This window comes from Astyanax mexicanus, chromosome 13 (assembly GCF_023375975.1).
Source record: "Astyanax mexicanus isolate ESR-SI-001 chromosome 13, AstMex3_surface, whole genome shotgun sequence".
Taxonomy (NCBI): domain Eukaryota; kingdom Metazoa; phylum Chordata; class Actinopteri; order Characiformes; family Acestrorhamphidae; genus Astyanax; species Astyanax mexicanus.
Window position 1 is genome coordinate 29,709,539 of NC_064420.1, and position 25,472 is coordinate 29,735,010.

The 25,472-nt window shown below is 41.3% G+C and overlaps 1 protein-coding gene across 2 annotated transcripts in view; it reads left to right on the forward strand.

The window, feature by feature from the left end:
* Positions 1–25,472, forward strand: part of arhgap46b (Rho GTPase activating protein 46b) — a 126,198-nt gene that overhangs the window by 86,109 nt on the left and 14,617 nt on the right. For both annotated transcript variants that reach the window (XM_007250754.4, XM_007250755.4), the window contains 3 exons: positions 2,017–3,361; positions 12,523–13,171; positions 15,064–15,162. In XM_007250754.4, coding sequence (XP_007250816.3) covers positions 2,017–3,361; positions 12,523–13,171; positions 15,064–15,162 — 2,093 coding nt within the window. The remainder of the gene's footprint in view (positions 1–2,016; positions 3,362–12,522; positions 13,172–15,063; positions 15,163–25,472) is intronic.

Below are 25,472 nucleotides of genomic sequence, written 5' to 3' on the forward strand. Positions count from 1 at the left end.
ACAGATTTTTCTATTTATAGGCTTTCAAACCTCAAATAATACAAAGAAAACAAGTTCATATTCATAATGTTTTAGAAATTCATAAGTTCAGAAATCAATATTTGGTGGAATAACCTTGGTTTGTAATCACAGATTTCATGCATATTGGCATGTTCTCTTCCTCCAGTCTTACACGCTGCTTTTGGATAACTTTATGCCAGTCCTGGTGCAGAAATTCAAGCAGTTCAACTTGGTTTGATGGCTTGTGATCATCCATCTTCCTCTTGATTATATTCCAGAGGTTTTCAATTTGGTAAAATCAAAGAATATCAATATTTTTAAGTGCTCTCTATTTTTTTCCAGAGCTATATAGCTCACCAAACACAAGGCAGGCAAACGGATACTTTTGGCAATACTTTCTGACATTGACTTATTTAGTAAACGTATGTTGTACTAAACATTTTTTCAGTTCTCTCTGTGTGTGGGTGTGTTGACTTTTGAGTACATGGTGAGTTTAGCCGCTTAACGTAAAGCGCGTAGGGTGGGCTGTGTAATTGTGGTTTTGTAGAGGTGTGGTGTGTGTTTGTGGTGGCCTGATGCTGGAGAAAAGAAACCGTTAGAACTGTATGAGGTGAGATTAGCAGAGTCACACACACACTTACTAATCTGGATTTGTGGTATGAGGTCTGCATGTGGTTGCACCATCTTCTTGTACTGGATTACCGTACTTAGATTTGAGTGGATGTGTGTTGTGTAAACGTGTGCGTGTGTGTGTTACTACTGCTGTAATAAGTGTATGGAACAGTGCTGTGTGTGAAATCCTGTTTTTCTCCTCGGCCGCCGCCTCTCTCTGGAACACACTCCCTGCACAGCCTTTCCTGTTGTGTTTCTCCTGTGCACTGTAACAGCACTTTGGAAAGTGTGTGAGTGAACGTGTAAGTGTGTGTGTGTGTGTGTGTGTGTTTGATAGAGAAAGAGGGGAGGGAGGGAGGGAGGGAGGGAGGGTTGGAGATAGGGGGAGAGAAAGCGTGCACTTGTCTGTTCTTCGTATTGTTGCCCACTCTTTAATCAAAACACGCACCAGCTCAGCTTTAGCTGCTGATAAGAGAGAATGTAATGGAATTTCCACTAAAAGAACAGCTATGTGAATACACTGCATGGTCACACTTAACCCGTCTACAGAATCACAGTTCAGTATTATTCACACTTGTTTTGACGTTTTTCTGCACTTCACCTCTGCACTCCATTTCAGCGTTGGTTCAGTTACAGTGTCTCACTTTGGCCTGTTCCTGTAGCCTAGAGACTTAAGAGGATAGAGTGAGACAGAGAAAGAGAGAGAGAGAGAGAGAGAGAGAGGGAGGGAGGAATGTGTTGTTAGAGCCAGTGCCAGGGCTGGCATTTCAGCCATGCATTCCTGTCTATTAGATATGGAGACATTTGGATTAAGGCACATATTCATTTAATAAAAAAGATGTTGTCCAATACGTCACTGCACAGCAGTAAGAGAAAAATAACTTGCATTTACAAATACATATCATTACACGGAGTTTACATATGTGTTATCGTTATGAACGCATTATTTAGTAACATTAATATCAGAAGTATTTCTTTTTTATATTCTTAGTTTCAAACAAAGTATAAACTCATGACAGTGCACTTCATTGTTGAGCAATAATTCTACATATTTTAATGGTGATTCCAAACTTTATTTTCCCAACTGTTGAATGGTCATTACAAACAGCAATATCACCTTTAACTTAAGTAGTGATTCTAAAGTTTTGAATAGCAATTATGAACTTTCTAACAATGGTTAGAAACTTTCGAACTATGATTCCAAAATGTTTTAACAATAAATCTGACTGTTTGCAGTGGTATTTTTAAATCCATAGATTAATTAATTAATTATTATATGTCCAAAGTTTTGAACAGTGATTCTACATTTTTTAGACAGCGAGTCTAGTGAGTTTTCACCATAGATTAATATTTGTGTATATCATTTTTAATATTTTTAATATTCTTCTCTCATTGCGGTTTCAGAGAACCAGCTCAAAGATGGCAGCCTGCCCCAGGCTCCAAGGCAGCCATGTTGGTGAAAGTGAGCAGTACTGGCAGGAACCACTCTACAACACCTGCTAGCGCCCATCACCTCATCAGCCCACCCTCCAGCAGTACCACCTATGCTCCCTCCCAGTCCAGCTGGGCTGGCTCCTTTGGCAAGATGGCTGTTCCTGGAGACCCCAAGCAAGCCTTCCACCTCAAGAAGGCAGACAATGGCAGTTTCTGCCTGGTAATGCCAAACGCTGGCTCTACCTCATGCGCAACGCCCCAACACCCTGTCATGGCTGCTCATCGCCCTTCTTCTCCCCCCTATGGAGCCACACCTACTGCACCAGCCCCACCTATTTATGATGAGCCACCAGTTATGGATCCCCCAATTTATGATGAACCACCGATGGAAATGGAGGTGGAAGGGGTTCAGCACTTAACCCGAAGCCCCTACATCCCCACTCCCACCCATAGTTTGCCTAGATTAGCTCAACCTCCAAAACTTCTTCAGTTCCCACACGGTAAACACAGGCGGAACCCTTCAGCCGGCGACTACAGCCCGGCAGGACGCGAGTGCATCAAGCACATGGTCAATGTGGACCCTTCCTCCTCCAGACTCATCCAAGCTCAATCTCAACCTCAGCCTCATTTAGCCTCCAATCAACATCCTATGTTGCCCAATCCCGGTGACATACCTCCGCAGATTCCGCCAGGTCTTCCAGCCCAGACCAAAAAGGACATCTCTCTGGAGAAGAAGCATTCTTGGAGACTTACAGAGCCCAGGCACAGCAGGCAGAGCAGTTTGGCCTCTCAGGAATACCCAGGTCCAGCTGCAGTCACTTATCAGGACTCAGGGTACTCCACTGGACCTTCGCCTAGTCTGCGAAGAAAGAACCGTAGGAGAGCTCCAGGGCCGGGGACAGTTGGCTCAGGCCGCCCTGGATCGGCAGGCAGCGGAGAACTTCTCGCACTTAATGAGAAGCTGATGGCAGAGATGAAAGCGGCAGTGACTCGCTCTGTGTCCAAGGCCAGCCTGGATACAGAAATGGACTCGGAAGCCTCTATAAGTGGTGCTGCTCGATCCCCGCCAGGATCGCTACGGAGCGGAGCACGAACAGGTGGGATGCGGGGGTCCAGGGAGGACGTCACGACCAGCGAACGCTCACTGTACCGTGAGGGCAGTAATAGCCATGGTGAAATGCCGATTTCACCATTAGCAATGGAGGGCATGACTGGGAGACAGAAGAGGACGTACGAGAAAGTGGACTCTCTGGAGAAAATTGGAGCCTCTCAGACAAGCCTGTCCTCTCCGGAACCTCCCATGTCCCCCTCACAGGTAAAGAGCTGGTGTGTATGTGTGTGTGTGTGTGTGTGTGTGTGTGTGTTTTATAGAGAGAGAGAGAAAATGTCTCTACTGTCCAAATAAACTTTCTACTAGACTTTGGAAACAGCATTGCTGTTAAGATTTGGTTGCATTTATTGGAAAGCATTGACAAGCATTGGCAAGATGTTAAATGATCACAACCCCAATTCATTCAACCCCAACTCTCAAATTCAAGTCATTCCAAAAGTATTGCCTAGAGCACCATCATTTCAAAGAACATAATTTCACTGCTGCACAGCTCAATCCTTTGGGGATTTATAGCCCTTAATCCCATACCTGGCATTAGGCTTAGTGCCAATAGGTTAGTGTTTACCTGCTCCATGGTTATAAGAGTTTTGTTATGTTGGCAGTGGATAAGAGTAGGTGTCCACAAATATTTGGACATAAACTGTAGCATGTAGCACGCAGGCAGTATAGTCAGTCAGGCATGACAGATTAGACTCTACTCTTTCAGCTTTTTTTCTTTGGATGTTAACGTTTGTAGACCACTTCATTTCTAGACATTTAAGTCTTTAAATGTACTTACTTTCAATCATGCTGTCCATCCACACACTCTCTCTCCCACTCTCTCGCTTTATATTGGCCTCGGGGTCAGATTCCCAGTGTGTCTGGTATGGTTTGTCTTAGTGGAAAAGCAAAACATCGGTCTCCATCCGGTCGCCGTGGAAACAATACAGCAGCAAGGGACTGACTAAGGGCTTCCTGTCTCGCAGGGTGCAAGTATTCCATTTCAGCATGATTGGATTTATCTGCTTGTGGGTGTAAGTGGGCGTGGGTGTGTGATTGCGGCAAGATTGGAGTTAGCGGATTGTTTTTAGTGATGATGATTTATCTAATTGGATGATGACGCAGGTTTGGTAGCTTTTTATTTGTAATAATATTTATATTATTGTTAATGATAAGTGTTTTTAGCTAATCACATTACGTCTGTTAACTACTTACAAGATTAGAGATTAGAGAGCGTGAGAGAGGGCATGAGAGAGTTAAAAAAAGAGTCTATAAAAGAGAAAGTGAGAAAGACAAAAAGTACTGGTGTAACAAGCTTAATTTCTCTTATTAGATACATGACATGTTATTTCTGTCATTTTGTTATGCAAACCTATAATTTGCTCACAGATGTTGGAGCACCTGATCATTCAAAGTTTCTTCTGAAATCAAGGATATTGAAAAGGACTCGTCCTGCCTTTGTTGCAGTAACTGTGTCTACTGACCATGCAGGGAAGGCTTTCAAGAGACAGAAACAGAGTCTAAAAGAGACAACGTATAAAAGAGATCGGTGGAGAACTAAGAAAGGCTAAGAAAGAGTCTAATGAAGATCTATTAAGACTGAGAGACTGAGAAAATGAGTTAGAGAAATCAGTAGGGACTGAGAAAGAGGCTGAGAGGCTAATTGTGTCTGGGACTGTCTGAGAAAGATTTTGAGAGGTGAAAAAATGTGACAAAGTTTTAGAGACTGAAAGAGACTTAACAGAGGTCAAGAGAGCATGAGAGACTATAAAAGAGCCTGAGAGTCTAAAAGAGACAAAAAGATTTAGAAATGCAGAAAAATGGGACTCTGAGAGAATTTTAGAAATGTTATTTCTGTCATTTTGTTATACAGACTTACAATCATTATACAGCACCTACTCATTCAAAAATGTTTCTGAATTCAATTATATTAAAAAGGATTCATCCTGCCTTTGTTGCAATAACTCTGCAGGGAAGACTTTCCAGAGACAGAAACAGAGTGTGAAATAGAGTCTGGAAGAGATAAAGAATGACTAAGAAATGCAGAAAGAGGGACTAAAAATGAGTTAGACTTAGAATCTGAGATTCTTTGAGGTAATAAAGACTGGGAGAGACTTAACAGAGGTTGAGAGAGCCTGAAATAGAGTCTGTAGAGAGAGAAAATGGGACAGCCAGAGAGTCTGACAGACCAAGAGAGAATGTGAGAAAAATTGAGAAACAGTTTGTCTGAAAGAGACAGAAAAAAAATCTAAGGAAGAAAAAAAGAGAAAATGAGATTGACAGAGTAAGACTGAGAGAAACTAGGAAAGACTGTTATTGTCAGAGAGTGACCGAGTGAGTGAGAAGGATTAAGGCAGGGGTCGGCAATTTTGTTTGGCCACGGGCCAGATATTTTCCAAGCCATTACGCGGCGGGACAAAAAAAATGTGTAATGGGATGGAGCGCTACAGACTAGTAGCTCTCCAGCCCAGAGGGTTGTTGAACCCAAATGCAGAACAATTCAAACAGGTAAACCCAAGAAGAAAGAAAAAAAATAATATATATATAAACACAACGCTCTTCACAAAGGATCGAACCTGTGTCATCAGAGACGCAATCCTAAACACTACTGCTGCCCTAGCTAGTGAATTAAGACACGGCTGAGAAAAAATCGCCCTTATAAGGAGATAGGGAGACCAAGAAAGGGTGGAAAAGCAAGAACGGGCAGAAACTAAAGTCGTGCCGAGTGCGACAAAGAGACATGGGAGGAATGTAAACAAAAGCTCACCAGAGAAGCATTTTATTTTTTATTTTTTCATTATCATTCATTATAGTTCAAACAATCTCACAGGCCAGATGTTTCATGCCTGCGGGCCACATCTGGTCGCACCTATTGCCAACTCCTGGACTAGGGCACCCCTACTCCTCTTTTTCACGCATCACCTCTCCCTTGGAAATGAGTTACAAGGGATAGTGGTTGGAATCCTCCTTTTATTTATTACTATCTACCCTTATTCCTCAGTGACACAAAGCTAAATTTAGTTATTCGTTAGCTTCTTGTTCAAATTTGTCCATTCCACCTTAAATGCAGTGGCCCCTGTAACTGCTGTTGCAACATTTAAGGTTGGAAAAGGAAATTTAAGAAAGTGACAAGGGGGTCGAGGGGAAACTGAAGCCAAAAGAGAGTTTGAGAAAGTCTGAAAACTGAGAGAAAGTCTGTCAGAGAGTAAGAGACCAACACAAACAGATAAAGAGAGAGAGAAAGTAAGAAAGAAAGACTGGAAAACGCTGAAAAAGACAAAAAAGAAAGAGAGTAAGAGACAGAGAAGGAGATCACGACACACAAACTGATGATGGTGAAGATGATGCGTTGTGTAAAAGGAGAATCTGCCTGAATTGAAACTGCAGTGGCTCCAGCAACACACACATACAAACACACACACAACACGTGGGTTCAAAGCCTTTCAAAGGCTTGCTGCTGCTGCTTAGTCACCTCCACTAAGTAGAAGAGGAAAACCTCACTCAGGCAAAGAGAGAGAGAGAGAGAAAGCGAGATGAAGAGAGAGAGAGAAGGAGAGTGAGAGCAGCTAGGAGAAAGCTAGATTCTGCTACAGAGACCAGAGCTCAGGTGAGTTTGGTGATGGGCTGTGTGTATGTGTGTGTGTGTGCTTGCGGCCATGTGTAGAGGTCTTTGTGAAGACCAAATGTCTTGAAGATGATTGAGAACATCCGGACGTGTGTGTGTGTGTATTGTCACATAAATGTGAAACTAGAGTAGCTCTGTAGCTGTATCTGTACAGCAAGTAGGTCAGTGTTCAGCGTGAGAAGCTCTGCAATTTTCGCCTTGATGTTTCTGTCAGCCACAGAGTAATGCACACAGTGTGCAGTCAGTATGTGCACTTGATCACTTCTGGTGGTGGTGTGTGAGAGAATGAGCTGATATGTGTGCTTTTAAATCATTAAGGCTGATAACTACAGGCTTAAAGGATAACTTAGAGATCCATCAATCTTCCTCTGGAATGAGAGAGAGCATGGGGGGGTTAAGGGGGGTAGATCATTTATCCTTGTCATAGTGTGCACTGCACTACAAGGTGTTTCTAGATCCTGCTCCCTTCTGATTGTTAGCATTAGCATGCTAGCTGTGAGTCAGGGTGTGTTAAACTCTGATTTTCTGATTTTCCCACACTGGTGCCGAGCAGGGGTCGCTAATGCTGGCTACTGCAAAGTAACCCCCCCAGCCCGACCCACTGGCCTTTTTTTTTTAAACAACTGGAACATAAATTAACCTCTACTCCGAGAGTTCCCTGGACATTTCCATAAACTTCCTCTCTCTCCCTCTCTCTGTCTCTTTTCCTCCCTTTCTCTCTCTTTCTTTCTCTTGCTCCTGTTTGTAAAACTGAATTAGAGAGAATAACAATAGCAGAAGGACCTGTGCCAAAACCTCTTTCTCCTCTTTAAGTGTTTAGTTTCTATGGACACAACAGACCCACTTGTTGATCCTCGCCCCCAGGTAATAGAGCATTAGCTGGCGAGAGAGATAAAAAAAAAAAAGTAGTGCAGTGTTTCTGACATTTACTTTGATTTTATTTCATTTTGTTAAAGGAACAATCAGTAATAAATGCAAGCAATTGTGTGAAATGGCTACAGGAGTCCAGTCCAAAACACGGGATAGAGTTTTCTCCCCTGCCCTCTCTTAAACCCAGATGCGAAACTCATGCAGGTTGCCAGATTGATACACAGTGGCTTATTCTATTGATAATCAGTGAATATGTACATTTGCAATGTCAAAAAATGTCAATTTCTTATACTTTATAGGTGGTGGTAAATTACCTAGCTATGGTCAGCAACCTTACTGAAGCTCAGTGATGACCTGTTCAGCAGAAGAATAGCTACCTTGTCTATTTTCATGGCTCCAGCGCACTGTTTGCTTGCTGATGTCCATACCTGGCAACTTTGGGAATGGAAATGGGACTGAGTGAACGGCAGTGAGCAGATTTAGAGGCTATATCCCACACAGAGTTCCGTGATGTACTAAATAGTTAAGTGTTTTTGTTATGAGTAACTACAGATAATCTACCGTATGTTTTGCACTATAATGTACACTGTGTTAAAAGGCACACTATTAATAAATATCTATTTTCTGGTCTATTTTCATGCATAAGGCGCACTGGATTATGATGTGCATTATGCGACACCTGTAAGGAAAAGGGGTGTTGCCATGTTTTCCTTCTAATTCAGCTGGTCTCGCCTCTGGGTTAAGTAAACAAAACTGTAAATTAAAAAAAAAAAAAAAACATTTTATTTTATAGTCAAACGAGTGCTGAATGTTAATCTACACAGATTTCTCTCCTGAAAACTGTTTTTTTGTGTGGGTAAAGCGCTTCCGTTTATCTAGAGTAAGCTTAAATTTTCAGGTTTCCGTGCAGTTAGCGGCTAATCCCGCCCGACAGCGCTACACGGAGGAACCCTTAATATTCCGGTCATTCAGGGTGATATTAGCTTGTGATTCGCCTCACGTAGCTTGTTTTAGCACGGTAACCACGCAGGATACAGGCTGATAATACTAAGCTCTGAGCAGCGAAAGAGCTAGCTTTCATGTCTCAGGCAGATATATGGAAATGGTTACAAAGAGCATGAAAAGTGCTTTCTCAGCTTCTTTATAAATAGGCCCAGAGTTATGTTTGAGTTGTATACTTCTTGGTGACTGCCCAGTTGACAGACTTTGAAACGGGGTGCATCATTGGACTGAGAGAAACAGGATGGTTATTTCGACAAATAGCACACCATATACTAGGGAAACCTGGATGGCGATAGAATGGAACCATGTCATCTTTAGCAATAAATACAAGCTCGGTTTCCAGAATGTATGTCCTGAAGGGTTTAATTGTTCTTACTGTGCATCTGTGGATTACAACTCCACACCGAAAGCTAGACAACTTCCCATTTTTTTGTAATACATACTGTTCTGAAGGATTAACCACACATATATCTGATACATGCATCTTCCCTCTTTTACACTATCCTCTTGGATTTCCACCACAGCGACCACATTTATAAACACTGGAAAAATAATGGAAACATGTTTGCGTGCAGACATTATGTGCCAGGAAGGAGTCGCAGTTTGGTGTCTGAAGCCATAGGGAGCAACGCAGATGCCAGGAAAGATGAGCCAAGGTTCTATGGAAACCCCTATAGAAACAACACATGGAGAGTGGAGAGCAGAGAGATGCGAAGGCAAAGGCAGAGGCCTTAGGCCTTCAATACACAAGCAGTTGGTACAGCTAATCGTAATAAATCTTCAAAGGTGGTTTTAAAGGTGGGGGCTTTACCGTGCGCTTGTATGGTAGCCGCATTTAAAACCTCAAGTGCTACAAGCTTGGACGGAGTGCAGGAAAAGCAGCGGCTGGAAAGCAATAAAGCTGAGGGAGAGGAGGAGGGTCGGTGTGATGAGGCAGAGAGGTGAACGTAATGTGGACCAACTGGCTGGGTCTTAGCCTTAATCTTTGTGTTAGTGATCTGCTGCCTTGGCTCTTGTGGTCCACGCTCCCATACGCTTCATTAGCTGTGTAAATCGACCGCAGTGCTCTCTCTTTCTCTCTCTCTCTTTCTTACTCTCTCCTTCTTTCTCTGTCTGTCTTGTAATGAAACCTTTAGCATTAAACGATAAAAGTTAAATCACAAGCACGGGGTTTGGAAAATCTCTCCAGAATCTGAAGTTTCCCCTCTCAGATACGGAGGCGACGGTCTGGTGAATTCATCAGCTCCACTTTGTGCTGGAAATGACCGCATCGTTAAACCCATATCACATGCATACAGCATGGAGTCTGCGTTCAGTTAATGGTTCACGGTTAATGGTAGGGCGATCCCTCAGCTTGTGACAATCTAATAACAGAAACGCAGCTATTGCGGTGTTCGAAAAACTTCAAATGACTTCGAGCCAGTGCTTTATGAGAGCTTGTGGTTCTTTTTCAGACTGTTCCTCTCTTGTGCAAAGTGAACTTTGAACAGGAACTTGAGAAATTGTTTGCGAAATGATATAATACATCTTTGTTTTCAGCTCTGAACCTTTTAATTCTGCTGATTAACGTTCAGGATCATGAGATTGTGCTCCCAGTAATGAGAGAGCCTAATAAATTACATCTTATAAGCCAAAGAATAGCTAAGCAGAGTCACTAAGCAAATTGTGTATGTAAGTCATTAAATTTGGTGCAATGTAATGTAGTGACAGATTGAGGGAGAGAGCGAGAGAGAGAGAGACAGAGAGAGAGAGAGTGTGTGAGGGGAGGCAGTATTGTTTGATGTTGGGATGTGATTTCCATATTGGGTGACCTATTTTGAGAGCGAGCGCAGTCCGTGTGAATGTTTCCAGGTTTCTGAGCCTGTTCCGGTTACAGGGGGGGAATGAGTAAGCCGATCACTCGCTGCCTACGCACAGAGCACCCTGCATACACACTCTTGCATGTCTTCTGGGCCTCTTATACACATGTACACACTTAAAAATGCACCATGTCTGGCTTTTTTTCCCCCAATTGGGACTGACAGAGATATCTCTCTTTTCCTCTCTACTTAAAGGAGAAATCTGGTGTTAAATGGACTTTGGGTGTAGTGAAACATGATGATGAGTACAAACCTGTGTCGAACATCCCACCTCCGTTCTCCTCCAGCATTTTGAAATACAGTGCTTTTAGCCAATGCCTCCAACAGGCGTACAATGCTAGTGATGGGGGCATAGCATTGTTCATGCTAAGAAATGGCTATGTTTACACCATTAACAAGCTTAAAGTAGCTCCATGCTTCCACCCTTGGAAGAATTCTGAGGACCTTTATTAAAAAGACATTTATACACACAGTACCTTGAGGTCATTCTGCAGGTGATGTCATCTTTAAAATGTATTTAATGTTTTACTACTCAGTGACTCGTCAGTCGAATTATTGTGACTTTATTTCAAGATGACATGGCCCGGAGAACTACCTTAAGGTACTGTGTGTATAAACAGTCTTTTTAAATAAACTACCTTTGCACTTTCAAAGTTCTCAATGCTTCGTTATGAATGTCAGGGCCCTCTGAGTTCCACCAATAAAGTGTGGAGCAACTTTGAGCTTGTTACTGGTGTAAATATAGCATATTCTTTGCATGGGCAACTCTATGCCCCAATAGTTAGCATTGTAAGCCTGCTGGGAGCATCGGCTAAAGGCTATGTATTTTGAAATGCTGGGGTAGGAAAAGGAGGTGGGCTAATCAACAAAAGTTCATACTTGTTATCAGTGTTCATTACACCCCAAGTCCATTTCTCCTTTAAGTGAGCATAAATATTTTCTTAAAGCAACTGTCCATCAGTTTTGGAGATTTAGAGTCTTCTCAGGTAAGAATGTGTAATTGCACAGAGCATGCATTAAAATATTTTTTAAAACATGCATTGTTGTGCAGTGTCCTTTCATGTTTACATTTGTTTGAACATTTTTCCCTTTTGCCACTCATGGCTTTCAACAAACCTAATCTTTCAAGCCCGATTCGGGCCACTTTCTTTGTGTGACATCCAGTACATGACCAAAGGGCTGTTTGTCCCAAAAGAATAATCATTGTATTTTCTTTTGAAAGACCGATCTTTCGGATCCAATTTTGATTCCATGCTCAATGCTGAAAGCATTGAAGCCCCTGAGCATGCCAGCGTTTTAGTCAATTTTCTGCGTGATATTAAATAGCTATATCTTGAAGATTTCTCTTTAAGCATTACATATAACGGTGAAAAATGAAAAATATTGAAGTAAATCTGCAACTGACAAAATAATAAAATAATGAATGTAATTAATAAAAATAAAAAAATTGGCACTTTCCTAAACTTTTTAAAATCAACATTTTTCTAAATACAAATTAATCATTCCATTGTCTTCCAAACCTTTCGTTTTTATATGTTTTTCTAGTTTTTATTTCTGTTTTCAATCATGCTGAATTTGTGGCTGGTTCCTCTTCAAACTGTATTGGGGGAACACAATATAGCTTCTCCAAGTGTTTTTTTAGGAGTCTCCAAAGCTCTCAAACCTTTCAAAATGTGAATAACTTATTTTGCTGCAGGGATAAAGGGATTTTTGTATCACATTTACCTGTAGGCCATATATAGGCCAAGGACTGTTAAAGGGTTAATATAACATGTAAACAAGTTCTAAAATATACTGTGCCTGCTCCCTAGTCCATACAGAACATATATAATTATAGAACTAATCTGCAGTATTTGATTTATTGTTTTGTGTGATACAATAAAAGCCAATATTAATTCACCAAACCTATATCTTCCATTTCATCCTACAGTTTAGCCCCACCCATTCAGATAAAAAAAAGTTCAATTTAGGGAATGGGCGCTTTAATTATAGTGACATCCAATTAACCATTACTCCCTTTCTTCATTTAGACAGGAACACTGGAATCCAAAAGCCAGCCGGAGCTCCGCCCCCAGCACGGCGACGACCACGAAGACAATAATGATGGCAGGTCGGGTCACGGCACCACTTCCGTCCCTTCTGGCCACAGTCGTGCCCCACAGACTCGCCATCCCTCATCTAGCTCCACCTACCAGTACCCTTACTCCACCCTGTGCAAACCCTCAGCCAACGTGGACATGGAGGACTGGGCCAGCAAGAACTTTAACATGCACACTCAGGGCCTTTTCCGCCGCCGCGTCTCCATCGCCAACATGCTGTCGTGGAACGGTGGCTCCATCAAGAAGCCCATGCTGATCACCAGCGAGCGCACCGTCAAGAAGGAGGCCTGTGAGATGTTTAAGCTGGTCCAAGTGTACATGGGTGACCGGCCAGCCCGTCTGGACCGCCGCCACACCGCTCTGCTGGTGGTCACCAAGTGCTGGGGCACTCAGGGCCTGCGGGACGAGCTGTACGTGCAGCTGGTCAGACAGACCACGGACAACTCAAGCCTGTGCAGCCTGGAGGCCGGCTGGGAGCTGATGGCCATCAGTCTGGCCTTCTTCTCCCCCTCACCAAAGTTCAGACGCTACCTGGAGGGCTACATCCAAAGACACCTGGAGCCCAGCAACGATAAGAAGAGTGAGTATGCAAAGTGCGAGCGTGTAAGAGAGAGTATGCAGAGTGAATATGCAAAGGGGGAAAAAGAAAAGACCACATACGAGCGTGTCTGAAAGAGGCTATGGACCTGTTGTTTAAATTATTTTAGTGATTAATGGTTACTATGCTGAATTTTAGAATTTTATATAGCTCTGGAAAAAAGAGACATTTAAAAATGATGAGTTTTTTTTTATTTTACCACAAGCCATCAAACCAAGCTGAACTGCTTGACTTTTTGCACCAAGTGTGGCATCAAGTTATCCAAAAGCAGTGTGTAAGACTGGTGGAGGAGAACATGCCAAGATGCATTAAAACTGTGATTAAAATCCAGGGTTATGCCACCAAAATTGATTTCTGAACTCTTAAAACATATATACTTTATATAAAAATTAACTTATTTCAGCCATTTCTCATTTTCTGCAAATAAATGCTCTAAATGACAATATTTTTATTTGGAATTTACATTTGTGTAGTTTTCCACTGCATAAGACCTACACTACTATACTTAGCTCTACCCATCTGTTTTGCTTTTTCATTTGTAGTACCTGCTTAATTGCTGCTCCACAGGAGTAATAATAGTGAATTGTGAATAAAGTATGATGTGTAAACCTTGGAGAGTGCTACTTGGCCAGAGAGAATTGGCTCTTTTTACGACGCAGTGCAGATATTCAGCTTAAAGAGTAGCTGTTTGCCAAGTCTCCAAGGTACAGTAGTGATCATGCTTGTTGCTGTTATAGTGATCTATAATAACATTTTTAAACTTAGACATTAAGTCTGTATAAAAGCTAAAATTCAGCCCGGGCATAGATATTAAACAGTACTGGGCTTCCTCAAGGAGAGATAATAGACATAGTATACTTGTAAATAGACATACTATAGACCGTCACATATTAGGCTACGTTCACATTACCAGGCTGACTTGATTCAAATTTGATTTTTTGCTCGATTTGGCTCAGATCTGATTTTTTTAAAGGCTGTGTGAATGTGCCAAATCCGTTTTTGTCAAATCAGAAAACAGCAAAAGCAAGCCACCTGCCTTTTTTCATCTCCTCGACCTGAGCATGTACTTCAGACCTGCTGTTTGCTGTTTCTCCACTCCAGCAAAAGATGCTCCACATATGAGCTGCCAATGCATTCATTTCCCTTTATAAAGCTACGAGTCGTCTCTCAAATATGACGTTTTTGTTGTTGGTGAAGAAGCAACGTTTATACACGTTTCAATGTGTGCATGTGAAAAGTTTCAGGGACAGACTTGTTCACATTACACACAGATACAGGTCAAGATAGCCAAATCCAGTCTGAGCAAAAAATCAGATTTGAGAAATGTGACTCGTTATGTGAACAAAAATCCCTCTGTTTTTTATGGTTTACTGTTTACCGGCAAACAGATTTAACATTACTGAAACCACTGCCTTAAAACATTATTTTTGATTGACGTGAGTTTATGTGAAGAGAACAGTGAACCCAGTGGGAGTCTGTTTGTGTTTTTTAAGCTCATGTCGTGAATAACTACTGAATCTGAAGTTCATTTGCTTCCGTTATTTTTCTCTATGCTTTTTCCGTTTTATTAAACCGATAGTGAATGTTTATGTTTCAGGTAAGCCTGTGTGGCTCCGAACACACACTTCCATGGCGAGTCAATATTAGTTTCAGTGCTAAAATTGTGATGGCTCAGTGCCTGTTCAAACAGGATGCCAGGCTGGGGACTGGAGGAAAATAAAAAGCAGGGTTACTCCAGGTTACAGTTCAAAGGCCATGGAACAAAGCATGATGATGTGTTTTTCAGATGGAATAGTGAAGTTTGTATATGTTTTTATAGAAAAGACTCAGCGTTTCTGTTTATCTCAAAAGATTTTCTTTCTTTGGTTGATCAGTTTTACAGAGAATCATGGAACAACAGGACATAAAGAACAAGAAGAACTCAAAGTCCAGGAAGAAGAGGAAACAGAACAATGAAGAGGAGGAAGAGCAGGGTATGTTTTACTGTAGCATGGCACACATTTAAACACACACAACAGAAGATATGAGCAATAGGGTCCTATGGGAGAGAGGGAGAGTGGTTTGGCGGTTGTGAAAAGGTGGATTGCTTTGCATTGTGGGGGGTGTAGTGTTCTTTCAAAGACTATATTTTGCTAAATCCAAACATCTATCCCACTGAGAGAGTATTGCTGCTTTTTCACTTTGTGGCCATTACATTGTTTGTACACTGTCACAGAAGAATTTTTTTTAGCAAGGTTAGCTGATTGTACTTGGAGGCCACAGAACTGTTCAATGACATTCACGTTGGCATCCACTGATTGCTTATGCCATGGTAGGCTAGTAGCTAGCATGATAACACCATGGTAATAGTGTTCACATTGGAGGTGTATAGGGTTAGGCACTATTTACTATTTTCACAAGGCGCACCATCAATGAATGTCTTATTTTCTGGTCTATTTTAATATATAAGGCGCACCAGATTATAAGGTGCATTATGCGACACTAGTAAGGATCAGGGATGTCGCCATGTTTTCCTTCTAATTCAGCAGGTCCAGCCGCTGGATGGCGAGACCTGTAAAGCTAAGCTAAGTAAACTACACAAATCTGTAATACTTAGAAGAAGAAAAAAACATTTTAAAGTTAAACAAGCACTGGATGTTATTTTATCCAGATTTCTCTCCTATTTCTCGCCTCTTATTGGCAAAAAAGAGCTAGCGATTAGCACGGTTAGCGGCTAATGCTAATGCTACTTCAGCAGTGCTAGCTGGGGTTAGCAGCAGGCTACAGGCCGATAATACTCACCTCTGAATGGTGAAAGAACTACCGCTTAGGACGGTTAGCGGCTAATTCTAATACTGCTCCAGTCTTGGTGTTGGAAAACTAAACTGAAACTCCTGTATAATGCTGTAGTTTAGCAGAGTGGCTTTACTGCTCCTTACAACCTGACTGGTAAAATTCATACATAAGGCGCACCGGATTATAAGGTGCACTGATGATTTTTGGGAAAATTAAAAGATTTTAAGTGTTCCTTATAGTGCGAAAAATACAGTTACTTTTGCTTACAGGGTCACTTTTAAATCAGTCATTTAATATATAACAATTAGGACAATTACAAATGTTCAAATAGAAGCTGGTAGCATTAGCTTAGTTAGTAGAATAACAGCATTCTGTTCACCACAGAACACACTCAAGTCTGACTAAATAAAAAAAGCATTTAGACAAAAATGACTGGGTCTGCGCTGGACCTGTAGCTCACTCACTAAGCTATCCATTGTTTAGTATGAGTATCAGACTGCTCAGTGCAGCTGCTACTGACTAACTGACGCAAGTTTAGATGCTAAAAACTTGTGTCTAAAAGAGTGAATTTGAGGATCTGGTTCAAGAGTGGCATAAAGTGACAGGTTATGTCATGTTTGGACTCGTAGCTGGCACGCTAGGCTTAGATAGCTAAGTTAGCTAGCAGGCTAAACACCACAGCAAAGACCATGTTCCAGCTAACTGAGGCTCAAATCACTCAGGTTGAGAAGATAAAGCCTTAAATCCCACAGTGGAGTGAGCACACAGGTTGTTAGGGTTGTTTTCTATAATTAACCATTGTAATAATTATTTTTTTCATTAGATTAAAGTTTTTTTTTTGTTTAATTTCTGACATTAAATCTATTAAGTGAGAGAGAAAACTAGCTGAAAATCGTCCTCACTGTCTGCTGTTTGTCTGTCATTCTGTCTGTCTGCCTTTCAAATACTCAAACACACACATGCGCATGCACACCGGCAAATGAGATTAGAGCTCACAGCAGCAAGATATCCTTAAAATCCCACGCTTTTTTCTCTACACCCAACTACAAAGAGCGAGAGAGAGAGAGAGATAGTGTGTGTGTATGTGATGGAGAGAGAGAGAGATAGAAACAAAAAGAGAGAGAGAGATTGTGAGACTAAAAAAGGAGTCCTTAAGTGGGACATATCCGTTAGGAAGTTTGCGTAGATGTATATAATAGAAAGAGCAACAAAAACAAAGTATAGGCCATTTTTACTGGGCTACACCCTCTGTGCTTCTAATTATGTTTTGTTTATCCCTCATCTTCTTTTCCTCCTCCTCTCTCTTCTTCCTTCTTTTCCCTTTTTTCAGTTGTTCTTCGATCTCTCTCATACAGACAATGAGCCCTATTTAGCCAGACACCGCAGGTCACAATCATGGCCACACACTGCAGTTCCCACTGTGGCTGGCTTAGCCTTCTCTGACATATTCACAGTACACATGTGACAGTGTGTGGAATGTGATGAATTTTCCATGCTCACACAACTACAGAAAAATGGAATATCTCATCAATCTGGCAACCACTACTTGGAACACTAATAATGCCTGTTGCCTTGCCATGAGCACACTGCCAGGATTCAGCCTTACTGACAAGATAACACCTAACGACTTATACAGATGCGGGCATTCCCAAGCTGTACCCTGAGGATAGACTTGTTGATCAGTTTACAGTACAGTATATGTATAGCTTTAAGTGTTTGAGTAGTTTAGAAATTACGATTACGATAGTCTTACCGTCTATTTTTCACACTATAAGGCGCACCGGATTATGAGCTGCATTTTAAGAGACACTATAAGGAACTTCTAATTCACCACTGGGTGGTTAGCTAACTAAGTTGAGTAAAGCTAAGCTAAGAAAATCAAACTATATTAAAAAAAAACGAGTGCTAGATGTTAATCTACACAGATTCCTTTCCTGAAAACTTCCATTTATTTACATTAAGCTTAGATTCCCAAAATTTCAGCGCTAAGCACTAAGGCTTAGCTGGGGCATTAGCATTAGTGGCTAACCGCTAGCAAAAGAGCTAGCGCTGTTAGCGGCTAATGCTAATGCTGCTCCAGCAGTGCTCGTCGGGGTTAGGAGCAGGCTACAGGCCGATAATACATCTCCTCTGAACTACGAAAGAGCTAGCACGATTAGTGGCTAATGTTAATGTTGCTCCAGCAGTGCTAGCCGGGGTTAGCAGCAGGCTACTCTTCTGTGAACTTTAAAATAGCAGTTAGCGGCTAATGCTAATGCTACTACAGCCCTGGTGTTGGAGAACTAAACTAAAACTCCTTTATTGCTCCTTACAACCTGACTGGTAAAATTCATACATAAGGAACACTGGATTATTATCCAAAAATCCCCACTTTTTCTTCTTAATTGAACTACTTTAATTAAGAATAGCTTATTAAAGAGGTTAATTGTTCATAAATAAGGCGTAGGCTAAATGTCTAGAATTTAGTGTTTGTGCCTTTAAGGCATTTCTAATAATTATTTTTCCTTGTACGTGATGTCTAAGCCAGAAAGCATTTACGAACTTGTATGAACTTTTAAAACCGATGTTTGGAAGACTTTTAAAGGATCGTTGGTGGTCGGATGTGTCCCCCCCGTGTTGCCGATCTCTGTGGGATGTTTGTTTTGATATTGTGCAAATGACGGAAGCCTTCAAAGCTGCGCTCTGCGGTTGCTCACCACTTTCAGAGGAGGCCTGAGGCTCAGCTGGGTGTAATAGGCTGAGTCAAGATGTATGTGTGCGTGTGTCTCAGTCATCCCGGCCTTGTTTATACAACACACTCTTATGGATTGTCTTTAGTGGTGTGTTTGTGGTTTTACTGATGTCACCACCTGCTGGGACCAATGGTAAAGCTGCATCCAGCTGTATTCTAGGATCCATTGGAGTTCTCCCACACCACATCACACACACACACACACAGTCATACACCTAAACAACTTATTTAAAAAAAAAATGTTGGGGAGCTTGATTATTTTGTAGCAAAGAGATAAAGGACTGTTTATGAGACTAGAGTGAGTCTGAAATTTTATACCATTAAGGCACAAAGGAAGAGACAGACCTATGAGTTGTGTGTATGGTGGCTGACCCGGGTCTTTTGTCTTGGTGCCTCTGGTCATGGGAGGACATTCTCTGGCAACATGGTCTTAGTTGTGTTTGTACTTTGCCCTGGACTTAGGATTAGTACTTTGTAGGGGTCAAAGTTTCAGGATTTGTGGTTCTACCACAACGTACCACAGGTTGTTTTGTAAGGCAAATTATTTGGCAATAGATTAATGAATGATAAATATGATTCTGTTGCTTTTAGAGAGAGACTAGTCACTAATACTGATAGAGGTCTAGAGGTCTGTAAGCAACATTATCCTTACCTAGTAGACCTGGTACTGCATCATCGTGCAGGGCTTCTGTAATGCCATTGTTTCTCAGATGGAGTGTCCTTTGGTTTTTGGAAGCAACCACGTTAATATTGCTGTCGAACTCTGGGCTTCATCTACAAACATGTGAAGCTCCAGGCTTATTTAGAGCAACATGAGCTCTGTAGTCCCATCTAGCAGTTGAATCAGGAACTGCATTGTTCTTTGAATGAGAAACTCAAGCAGAGCTGATATAATCCATAACTCCTGAATGTAATCTGATCATATTTGATATGGCTGAAAATTGTTCAAAAACCGATACATAGTCGATAGACTTTTCCATCCCTGGATGCCACATAATATGGCTGAGATATGCCTCATCATTTAATGAATGTACAGCACTGAAAACTGGCCTGTGTTATTGTTGTAGTTTATGTATGTTTATTAAAATACCTGTAGAGCCCTGAAATGTTAAAAATTACTGCAATGTGAGCTCACAATAACCAGTTTCAAGATTGATTATAAAATGATACTGACGCCATCAGTTCTTTTATTACCTTTATCCAAGAGACTTGCATAAAAATGCCTACTGTTGATGGCAGAATAACAAAACTAGTCCTGCCTTGTTTAAGTCCACATGCTTTATCAGAGATACCCAATTTTTGTGTTGGACAACCACAGTACAGCACAGTTGGAGTTCCCTGTTCAAACACACATTCTAGGATTGGTAGTTAATACAGTGGCTTGTAAAATATTCATACCCCTTGAATTTTGTCACCTTATCACCATACAATTAAATGTATTTCATTGAGATTTTAAGTGATAGACAAACACAAAGTTGCATAAGTGTGAAGTGAAACGAAAATGATACATGGTTTTCAAAAATGTATCAAATAAAACCCCCTTTACTCTAAAACTTCAGTGCAATCAACTGCCTTCAGACGAAAACCTGTCGAAAGCAACAAAAGACTTGAAAATGGGAAGGAGATTGACCTTCCTGCAAGACAATGACCCCAAGCATACAGCCAAAGCTACAGTGAAATAGTTTAGATCAAAGAATATTCATGTGTTCGAATGGCCCAGTCTTAAATCGCATTGAGCTTCTGTGTCAAGACATGAAAACTGCTGTTCACAGATGCTCTCCATCCAACTTGGCTAAAATCTCAATAAAATACATTTACGTTTGTGGTTGTAAGGTGACAAAATGTGGAAAAGTTCAAGGGGTATGAATACTTTTGCAAGCCACTGTAGATAAGCTGGAATAGGTGTGTTTAAACAGGGCAATCATTAGTGCAGGACACCACGGCCGGGCCTTCCAGCAACAGTCTAAATCTCATTTCTCAGCGTTACTTTCTTCCCCTTTAATTACCATCTCCCTCTTGGCACAAGTTGATTATTTCCTGGGGTGTCCTTTTGGCTCCGTTGATTTGATACGACCTCAGTGGTCAGTTAGCCAGGCGGTTGCTGATGGGATGGACAACAAGAAGACTGTGGGATGAATAACCCCGGGCCTCACCAGCTGTCTGCCGACGCCGCAGCCCCTTAGAGATGGCATTGTGCAGGAGGAGCAGATTCAGGGGCCCCCAGTTTTGGTTCTCTTTGAAACGCAATGCCGAAAGTGCATTGATTGTAGTTTTTTATTGTACAGTGCATATGCTGGGCCCCACTTGCTCTCTCTCTCTCTTTTTTCTCTCTCTCTGAGCCAACCTGTAGCGTGAAAGGCGTGGCCTGGCGGCCAGAACACAGGCAGGGCCAGAAGGATGCTGTGGGAAAGAAAACAGGCTTGCGTTAGTATGTTGGGCACTCCACTGGAAACGTTGGAAAGATTGTTCCAAGTCTATAGGATTAAAAAGAGGCCTTTACAGCAGCGGCTATTGGTATGCAAAACAGGCCTTCTCCTATCTTTCCTCTCTTTCTGCTCTCTCTCTCTCTCTCTCTCTCTCTCTTAACCTCTCTCCTCATTCCCTCCCACTCCGTCTGGCCTGGAGTGCCGGTGTCAGGCGGCCATACTTTGTTTTCAAGAGACTGTTAATACAAGCAGAGGAGGACAGAGAGATGCGAAACAAGTAAACGAGTAGGTGAAGAGAGGGTGGGAGGGAAGGAAGCATACAAGTAGACAAGAAAAGTTGAATAAACTTTTAAAAAAGAAAACGGTTGAGGCCCGAACAATAAAAAACTATTTTGTGGGATATTTAAGACTGGAAAGGGAGTTGATAAAGTAAAGAAAAATGAAAGCAAATTGAAAAGGTTAGTGCTTAAGGTGGAATGAGCTGAGATGGATAAGGGGGTGGGAAAAGTGACATAGACAAAGTGTGTGAGAGAGAGAGAGAGAGGGTTCAAAGACCAACCAGGCACTTGTGAAATATCTGACCCCTATGTTAACCATGTTTTCACAGCCTGATATGCCAGAGAGTCATCCATGTAAAACTCCAGCTGTAAAACCTGTCATCTTATTTTTTTTTCTTCTTTCTTCACGGCAGTCTACTCTTTGTTAGCTGAGAGTGATCTAGAGAGCGCTCTCAGTTTGAAACTGGCTTTCAACTCTCAGATTACAAACTTCCTTTGCAGGCCAGGACAGATCTTGGATGGCTTCGACTCATCCGGTGTCTGCTGCAGGTGTGTGTGTGCGTGTATTCTGAACTATAAAATGCTGGCCATTTGCCTGGTCAAATAAGCAGGGGAGGGCGTTGGTCTGAGATAGGAAGGCTCCTGGTGCTCGGACCCCTTAATTGTCGTTTTGGAGCACATTTTTATTATAAGTTCTGTCTGTCTGTCTGTTCTATCTAAAAGGCAGGTGTTTGTGAATGAGTCCCAGTCTTCCTCTATAGTCACTCCTCCTCACTCATCCCATCTTCTCTGTAATCAACTCGCCCTCCCTCTTCTCGTTTATGCAGCTGTTGAACTGTCCTCCTTTCGGTTTTCACAACTGACCGTTCGGTTACCCAGCCGTCCCCATTTATAACACTCCAACAAGATACTCCCTCTCTTGTTAATTATTTGTTCTTGCTCATTTACAGTACTTGTACAGTTTGTTTTGTTTACAAGAAGCCACAGCGCTTCTCGTAAAGTTTATGTAGCTGTTAACTTTAACAGTGTATTGTTTGTTTTCAGACTGTGGTTGTTCAGCTTGAGGTAGCACACCGCTCCCGGCAGTTTTCCCATCACTTGCTTTCTCAAAGTACATTAGTTCATCTTTAAAGAACACTATTTACATGATTTTACTATTTGTGGGTGTATGGTGAGGAAAAATAAACACTGGCATTTAGAGCATTTATTTGCAGAAAATAGGAACTGATCAAAATAATAAAAGTGCTTTTAGACTGCAACTAATGCAAAAAAGCTAGGGCTGTCAACATTAAAGCATTATTTTAGAATCAGTAACGCACCAAGTTTGACTCCAATCTGCCCCGTCCAACATGCTAATTAAATGTTTTTCTGTCTGAATGACTAAAAACGCTTCAAGGCGGTGTCCAGTTGTAAAGCTCTATCGTAGTTCTCTACACACTTGGCATAAGAGGCTCTTAAAGGGACAGTGTACACTGTATACTAAATACTTGCCATTAATTGTTTCCCCCCAGGCCATTTAAATGGTCATCCCCCCCATTGTTAGCATGTGTGATTTTTATACTCAGCACATTAAGTTCTAATTCAGAAATCTTTACAACCAAGTTGAGATGTTTACAATAAAATAAAAATTTTTTTTTGCATGCATTCTTTATTCCAGCGCTCCATGTTGGTTTTATCTCCCCTCAAACATACAAGTATATGCTAGTAATGCCACTAATATAAATATAATTGCATTTTCGTTTCTTACATTCATTCTTTCATTTACATTCAAATGTCCACTGTAATAAAAAAGATTAATCTTAAGAAGAACAAGTGTGATTAAGCACAGTTAATTAAAACACAGAATTTTGATGTAATTAATTGGATTACATTTTTTAATCGATTGACACATTTATATTTTTCATATTTAGAAACAACAATACTAATGTTTTAAGTTTTATGGGGTCAGAAATCAATATTTGGTGGAATAACACATTTTTATTCACAGTTTTCATGCATCTTGGCACATTCTTCTCCACCAGTCTTTCACACTGCTTTTGGATGATCAGATGCCACTCCTGGTGCAAAAATTCAAGCAGTTCAGCTTTGTTTGATGAAACTGTCCTCAGAGTTGGGGAACACTGCTACAGACAGTTCTAGCCATTCTAGAAGACTGTCTTCAGTTACGTATTCCCTGCACACATGTGGCACTGTGGATTGAGGAATGCTAAAAGCCTGCATCTTCTATCTTCCATCTGGCACCCACTATCAAACTATTTGTTTCTGTGATCTATGATTGTCCTGAGCATGTTGGCCAGTATACAACCTCACTTGCAATCCTAGTCAGATGAGAAAGGCTTCTCAGGTTTGCCCTGGTACTGTCTCATAGTTTGTCACCCTTTTCACAGTGGTCTACAGCAGGTAAAAACCAGGAGACAGTACCAGGGCAAACTTGAGAATCACTGTGTAAGAACAGCAAAGGGAAATCCCACCTGGTCCAAGCTAACAGAAAGGCTACTGTGCCACAAATACGAGTTCAAATAGAGTAACAAATCTGAGAACACTGTCTTGCAGAGACTGTGCTGTTTTGGCATGTGTTTTGACTTATCGGTGTACATTTTGCAATTCGCTACTTTTTTGCATTCTACTCCCCCCTCTGTCTATCAGTATGATTAGTCACCATAGGGAGGTGCTATACATTCTCTCTTAGTGATGCTAAGAGTGTCAGGCCTCGGGTCAGTCCAGTAAAGCTGTTATCACCTGCTAGCAGTAAATCACCACCTTATGCTCACTGACCTCAGATCAGTAGACCAAGGTCTGTCTGACACACAGAGCCAAGAATGACTCACCTTCCCACAGTACAGGACAGGAGAGAAGAAATTACAGCATGTCCTCCTGGCCTTTGCTGTCTGTTTTGCATCAGAAACGGCCCCAACGCCGGACTGCTGGGTTTAGATTCACAGTCGATGGAGCAATGTTTGGCTGTGATCCTTTACAGGAGTTTCAGTAGCCTGCAAAGCTGTGAGGTTAGTACAGTAATTGAAAAAAAAAGAAAAAAAAAAACACACCAAAACGGAACTGCTGGAGTTGAATGTAACTTGATATACAGCTCTGGAAAAAAATTAAAGTCCAAAAATTATGAGTTTCTTTGGAATATAATCAAGAGGAAGATTACAGCCATGAAACCAAGCTAAACTGCGTGAATTTTTTGCACCAGGACTGGCATAAAATTACCCAAAAGAAGTGAGTAAGACTGGTGGAGGAGAACATAGATACATAAAAACTGTGATTAAAAACCAGGGTTATTCCACCAAATATTGATTTCTTGATATTAAGATATTGAACTCTGAAAGCTCTGCATCTATTTGTTGTTATTTCAGCCATTTCTCATTTTCAGCAAATAAATGCTCTAAATGACAATATTTTTATTTGGAATTTGGGAGAAATGTTGTCTGTAGTTTTAGAATAAAATAACAATGTTCATTTTACTCAAACATATACCTATAAATAACAAAATCAGAGAAGCTCAGTCCAATTATCTCATCTCCAAGTCTGTAAACTGGGTAAATGTTTTTGAATAAACTGTAGAGGCATGTAAATCAGTCACCAATCTCTCACCAAGAGGTACACTACCCAAAAGTATCCTCTATAAGACTTTTTATAGGGCCGCAAAGGATGGCACTTCTATGCGCTCTTGTGGCAACACCCAGTGTACAATCAGACCACGCCTATTATAATTTACATGTCTGCCTGAGACATATCTGCTTGTCAAGTTTTGCAGCAATCCAGGGTGCATTCTTTTTTCCCAGTAAGTCTAGTTGCCTCTTCTGAGAGTCAGAGAAGACATGCCGAGGTCTGTAGTTCACAGTTTTTGATACACTGTTCGTAGATCTATGGATCATTAGGTTACAGCCTTTTATCTGTCATCAATGTTTTATATTACATTCCAGTGTGAAGCGAGCGTCATGGTTGCTAAACGTTGCTCTCTTTTCCAGAAATGTTATCATACTGTAGTAATGGAAGTGGAAAGTTGAGGAAAGCATCCAGGTCTGAAGGGGGGGGTGTGTTTGATCTTGTGTTGGTAACAGAATCTG